The following is a 6,233-nucleotide window of genomic DNA, read 5'->3' on the forward strand; positions in this document are numbered from 1 at the left end:
ACAAATTGGGGCTCCTTGTTGAAGTATAAGAGAGGTAAAGACAAAATTAAAGTACAAGAAAATATATTCTTTTAGTCATAAATAATACATTTATTGATATATAACACTGAAAAGTTCAACAGTATGTTTTAAATATAAATGTAAAATTAGAAGCAGCAATAACAATCAACCCTACTCACTAACATTCAAGAGTTTGTATAATTTTGTCTTTCTTTTCTTTTTTCTTTTCTTTTTATTAAGGATCTACAATACAAAACGGTTTAAAAAAACAATAAGACATTTATAATGTCACAGGAGATTTCTATTTCAAGTAAATGTTATTCTTCAAACTTTCTGTTCATCAAAGAAACTTGAAAAAATACACTTTATTGCGGTGTTCACACTACATTAAGCAGCACAAAAACATTTTCAATTGTCATAATAATAAGAAAGGTTTCTTGAGCATCAAATCAGCATATTAGAATGATTTCTAAAGGACGTCATCTGTGCAGAAGGTGGTACAAAAATCAAATAATACGTCAGTAGATAATATATGAATATCATAAGTCAGTAACAGTGTTGGGGAAAGTTACTTTTAAAAGTAATGCATTACAATATTGCGTTACTTCATTAAAAAAGTAACTAATTACGTTACTTAGTTACTTTTTATGGAAAGTAATGCGTTACGTTACTTTTGCGTTACTTTTTAAATCTGGACAGGGCTTGCTTGTTGGACAGGAGAGCTGTCAATCAATAAATTGGAAAAAAAGTAACTTGCGTTACTTATTTGAAAAAGTAACTCAGATATTCTCTTGTAAATTAAAAAGTAATGCGTTACTTTACTAGTTACTTGGAAAAAAGTAATCTGATTACATAACTCGCGTTACTTGTAATGCGTTACCCCCAACACTGGTCAGTAAATGAAAACTATAACCCACACACACGTATTTAAAAACTACCATCTTTCACTAAAAAATAAATAAATGAATAAAAAACATACATACATACATACATACAAACATACATAAACAGTGTACACGGGGGCTCCAGGAACGTGGTTGACCACTGGTGTACACAATGTAACAAAACCGACAAAATGGGCAGACGATTAGTTCTGCCTGATTCAAGTCCCGCTAGCTGCGCTTGTTTTCTAAAGATAGGCAGATAGGCAGTTGATCACTCTTGCCTGGATGATTAGGCCAGAATGGAGTATATGACTTCAGGTTTAGTTTTAACAACAGCGAACATGTAAGACTGCAAAATCACAGGTAAATAATTTTATAGTGTTTTGGACATTTTTATCTCATGCTGATATAAATTTTGTGTGTGGCCGATTAAGTCTGGGACTGTTGTTTTTATTTTAAGAGCGCCAAGAATTTGTGTTTGCCCTTGTTTACAGTGTTGATCAGTGTTTATGTGTTGAGTGTATTGAATGCTGATTAAATCTAATGGCTCTAAAATCTAATGTATAGCATTTTGTTTTGGGTGGAAATGTTTCTCGTCGTGTTTGTTTTTCTCGCTTGATTTGTGTCAAAATAAGCGAGACTTATGATTACTATTAACAGAAAACACACTATGACCCCTGCTTGCACCTGACCTGAATTAACAGTCTCTGCTCAAGTCCAGTCAAGGTTTTTTTTGTTTTTTTCTTGTTCAGCCATATATCGTGTTATATTTACATGAAACTAATTAGTTGCACGTAGTAGCACTTATGTCATATTTTATTTGGGGGTTCTGTGACTAAAACGTTAAATAAAATAAAAGTTATTCAGTGCATACATGAAGGAGGTATAATTGATCTCATAGAGTATGGGTTGTTGGGATTTTTATGAATAAGAACGTTTACATTTCTGGCATTCCATTTATTCCTAAAAACTCTTATTTGTGACCCTCAGCAATGTCATTTACACTAAAGCACAGTTTTTATCAAGGCAAAGGGTGTTTAAAATGTTTTCATTGTGTAATTACTATAATAACACAATGTATATATTACTAACTATATATTAGTGAAAATTAGTGAAAGTTTATGATCTGTAAGATAGATAGATAGATAGCTACATTGATTGATTGATTGATTGATTCATTTTTGGAAAGAAATGGATACTTTTATTCAGCAAGGATGCCTTAAATTGATCAAAAGACATTGTTACAAAAATTGTATTTCATATTTTTTTTTCTTCAAACTTTCTATTCACAAAAACATCCTGGGAAAAAAAAAAAAAATTCCAAAAAAAAATTAAACAGCACAACTGGATTCAGTGTATAATAAGAAATGTTTCTTGAGCACCAGACAATGAAGATTAGAGTAATAGATGCTTTTACACACACACACACACATATATATGTATGTATGTATATATATGTGTATATGTACACTACCGCTTAAAAGTTTGGGATCAGTAAGACTTGTAATGTTTTTTAAAGAAGTCTCTTATGTTCATCAAGGCTGCATAGAAAAACATTATTTTACATCATAATAATATTTCACATATATATATATCGATCAGGCATACCATTATGACCGCTGACAGGTGAAGTGAATAACACTGATTATCTCGTCGTCACGGCACCTGTTTGTGGGTGGGATATATTAGGCAGCAAGTGAACATTTTGTCCTGAAAGTTGATGTGTTAGAAGCAGGAAAAATGGGCAAGCGTATAGGATTTGAGCGAGTTTGACAAGGGCCAAATTGTGATGTCTAGACGACTGGGTCAGAGCATCTCCAAAACTGCAGCTCTTGTGAGGTGTTCCCGGTCTGCAGTGGTTAGTATCTATCAAAAGTGGTCCAAGGAAGGAACAGTGGTGAACCGGCGACAGTGTCATGGGCAGCTAAGGCTCATTAATGATGCCTGTAGGGAGCGAAGGCTGGCCCGTGTGGTCCGATCCAATAGACGAGCTACTGTAGCTCAAACTACTTAATAAGTTAATGCTGGTTCTGACGGAAAGGTGTCAGAATACACAGTGCATCGCAGTTTGTTGCGTATGGCGGATCACCGCCGAAAGCGCCAACAGTTGGCACGTGAGCATCAGAACTGGACCACGGAGCAATGGAAGAAGGTGGCCTGGTCTGATGAATCACATTTTCTTTTACATCACGTGGATGGCCGGGTGCGTGTGCGTTGCTTACCTGGGGAACATATGACACCAGGATGCACTATGGGAGGAAGGTAAGCCAGCGGAGGCAGTGTGATGCTTTGGCCAATGTTCTACTGAGAAACCTTGACCTGCCGTCCATGTGGATGTTACTTTGACACATACTACCTACCTAAGCATTGTTGCAGACCATGTACACCCTTTCATTGAAACGGTATTCTCTGGTGGGTGTGGTCTCTGCACACCGTGGCCTTTTGCTACAAAGCAAAAATGGTTCAGGAATGGTTTGAGGAGCACAACAAAATATATATATATATATATATATATATAGCATGAAGGAATATGATTGTCTAGCCCTGAAATGACCCTCTAGACATGCAGTATAACGTTTGTCCTCTGATTTTGACTAGTTGAAGAGGCTGAAGTCTGTCATGCTTTTCCTTTCTCATGTGCCTTGATTTCTCTTACCAGAAGGAACTAACGTGATGTATGTGACCACCTTCCTGCGTTATGTTAGGTAAGTTTTACCCCAAAAAACCCCCGGAAAAAATGGAAACTCTATCACATTATAGTCGTTATAGACAGCTGCAAAGAAGATTTTGTTGAAAATCTTTATCTAATCAATATCATCCTCATTCTTACAGGCTTGGTGGTAGATGTGTTTCTGCTCGTATCGTTCAGAGGCGGAATCTCTCAGGAGCGGATGCCATTAATGCCCTGCGGCCCTTTTACTTTGCAGTACACCCTGATTTCTTTGGCCGGCATCCAAGAGAGAGAGTAATAATAATTAAATAGTTATTATCATAATTATAAACCCTGAATAGAATTTGTATTATATACATAAACTACATAATGGCAATGTATGCTAATAATATTTGATATATATATATGCCTTTTCCCTCTGCAGAGCAGGTGTGAGTGTTTTATATTGTTTGGATTTGTTTTGTTTTCTCTGTTGTAGGAAGTAAATGAAAACTCCCTCAAAAGGCTAAATGGTTATCTGGAAAATCTTCAGAAGCCTGGGGCAAGATCCATCAAACCTGCAAACCTCACTTTTTATGTCAGGGACACAAAAGAAAAAGCAGACTCCAGTGGTAGTCTGCTAGCCTCAGGTAACACCAGTTCACCTCTGATTAACACTGTGATTTTTACTCCTAATAATAATAATAATAATAATAGTTATAATACTACTACTAATAATAATAAATTAATGAACAAAACTAGACCATCTGACTCATGCACTATATTCCAGGTCACCTAAAGTCATGCAGTAACTTTTATAATAGTTGTACCATTGTTATTGTTTTTTCCCTGAACAAAAGTCTTTTATTTTATCTCATTTCGCCAGTATATATTTTTTTTTAATCAAGGATGCTTTAAATTGATCGAATGTGACAAAATGTTTATGGTGTTACAAAGGATTTCTATTTTAATTAAATGATTACTTCATAAAATATCCACAAGTTCTCAAGATTGATAATAAAAGAGATTTTTCTAACATTTAAATTTGTATATTCAAATTATTTCTAAAGGATCATGTGACACTAAAGACTTGAGTAATGGTTGCTGAAAATTCAGCTTTGCCATCAAAGGAATAAATGAATTTTGAAGTGTATTGAATGAATATTTTAATCTTACCTATTTTTTTAAACTTGAAACAGTAATCTTTATTCTGTTTTTCAATGCATGCTTTTAATGGGATAACCCTACATTTCCCAGGATTCCGTCCGGTGACCTTCACCTTGCAGTCTAAGGATGTTCTGAGCACAGTGTTGGATGTTCTGAGCTCCTGTAGCCTCTCGGTTGAACATATGCAAGATGTGCTCAAGGCTGAGACCGAGAAGAGCTCGACACAACAGCCTGGAATAGCTTTCTATTGTCCCATCAAATGGGACAAGACTTATTACACTTTCACAGGATTCAGGGACCCAGAGCAGGAGTTAGAACAAGCCAGAAGAGTCGAGCCCACACTAAGGTACTGAGAGAGAGAGACCACCATTTCATATTAATCCCTTTTTTTTTTCGAACTCATGTAACCCATATGAACACCACTGCTTAATGTGTTAGACCAGTGGTCACCAACCTTTTTAGGCCCAAGATCCCTGATCTCGGCCTTTATGAAAGACAAGATCTACCTATTGAAGAATTGATAGAAAAAGCCCCGCGGACATGAACAACAACCCGCGGCAACAGTGTTAAGTAGGCCAATTCCGTGGGAAAACCGCGGACTTGGCAACACTGCTTATGAACCGACCGCAATATAGCGTTTCCTTGGTTACCGCTGTAAACAAAGCAGAGTTGCGCTTTATATGGAGAAGAAAATGCCATTGCCATCGAAACTTTTCTCAAGACAGTACCCTTCAGTGATACATTAATATAACCCCATAAATGTAATGCATTTTTGTACTTATTTTACTGTTTTTTTTCGGGATCTACTGGGACAGTGATAAAGATCTACCAGTCGATCGGGATCGACGGGTTGGCGACCACTGTGTTAGACCATCTTAATGCTAGATGAGGTCTCCAGCAGCTGCACAAAAGTTTGGTTAATATTCAACTGTTGAGACACCAGCGGTCAGAAAGAGCCCAGCTGGCATTTTTAGTGTCACACCAGCAGCCTTGTTTGTGTTTATACAATTAGCCTTGTCCTTCTCTACAGAACACAGAATGTTGTCAAGCCATTATTTGTATTTATTTATTTTTTTATTTATTTAGTCATTTATTAGACACTTTTATCCAAAGCGACTTACAAATGAGGATAACAGAAGCAATCAATTGTAGTATTAAAACAACTAAAAACAGATCCAAACCTAAAAGCTAAAACTTTATAAATACTACCTATACACATTTTAAAATATATTACGACAGATTTAACTGATTTTTATGTTAATGCTAGATGAGGTCTCCAGCAGCTGCACAAAAGTTTGGTTAATATTCAACTGTTGAGACACCAGCGGTCAGAAAGAGCCCAGCTGGCATTTTTAGTGTCACACCAGCAGCCTTGTTTGTGTTTATACAATTAGCCTTGTCCTTCTCTACAGAACACAGAATGTTGTCAAGCCATTATTTGTATTTATTTATTTTTTTATTTATTTAGTCATTTATTAGACACTTTTATCCAAAGCGACTTACAAATGAGGACAACAGAAGCAATCAATTGT

The 6,233-nt window shown here is 35.9% G+C and overlaps 1 protein-coding gene across 1 annotated transcript in view; it reads left to right on the forward strand.

The window, feature by feature from the left end:
• Positions 1 to 1,148: 1,148 nt before the first annotated feature.
• The window catches only part of LOC107751885 (T-cell activation inhibitor, mitochondrial-like), a 15,784-nt gene continuing 10,699 nt past the window's right edge, over positions 1,149 to 6,233 (forward strand). Inside the window, exons 1-5 of the mRNA XM_016567653.1 lie at positions 1,149 to 1,247; positions 3,544 to 3,589; positions 3,717 to 3,849; positions 4,034 to 4,184; positions 4,792 to 5,047. Of these exons, the coding sequence (XP_016423139.1) occupies positions 3,558 to 3,589; positions 3,717 to 3,849; positions 4,034 to 4,184; positions 4,792 to 5,047 (572 nt within the window). The 5' untranslated portion in view covers positions 1,149 to 1,247; positions 3,544 to 3,557. The remainder of the gene's footprint in view (positions 1,248 to 3,543; positions 3,590 to 3,716; positions 3,850 to 4,033; positions 4,185 to 4,791; positions 5,048 to 6,233) is intronic.

This window comes from Sinocyclocheilus rhinocerous, unplaced genomic scaffold, assembly GCF_001515625.1.
Source record: "Sinocyclocheilus rhinocerous isolate Xijiao unplaced genomic scaffold, SAMN03320098_v1.1 scaffold752, whole genome shotgun sequence".
NCBI lineage: Eukaryota > Metazoa > Chordata > Actinopteri > Cypriniformes > Cyprinidae > Sinocyclocheilus > Sinocyclocheilus rhinocerous.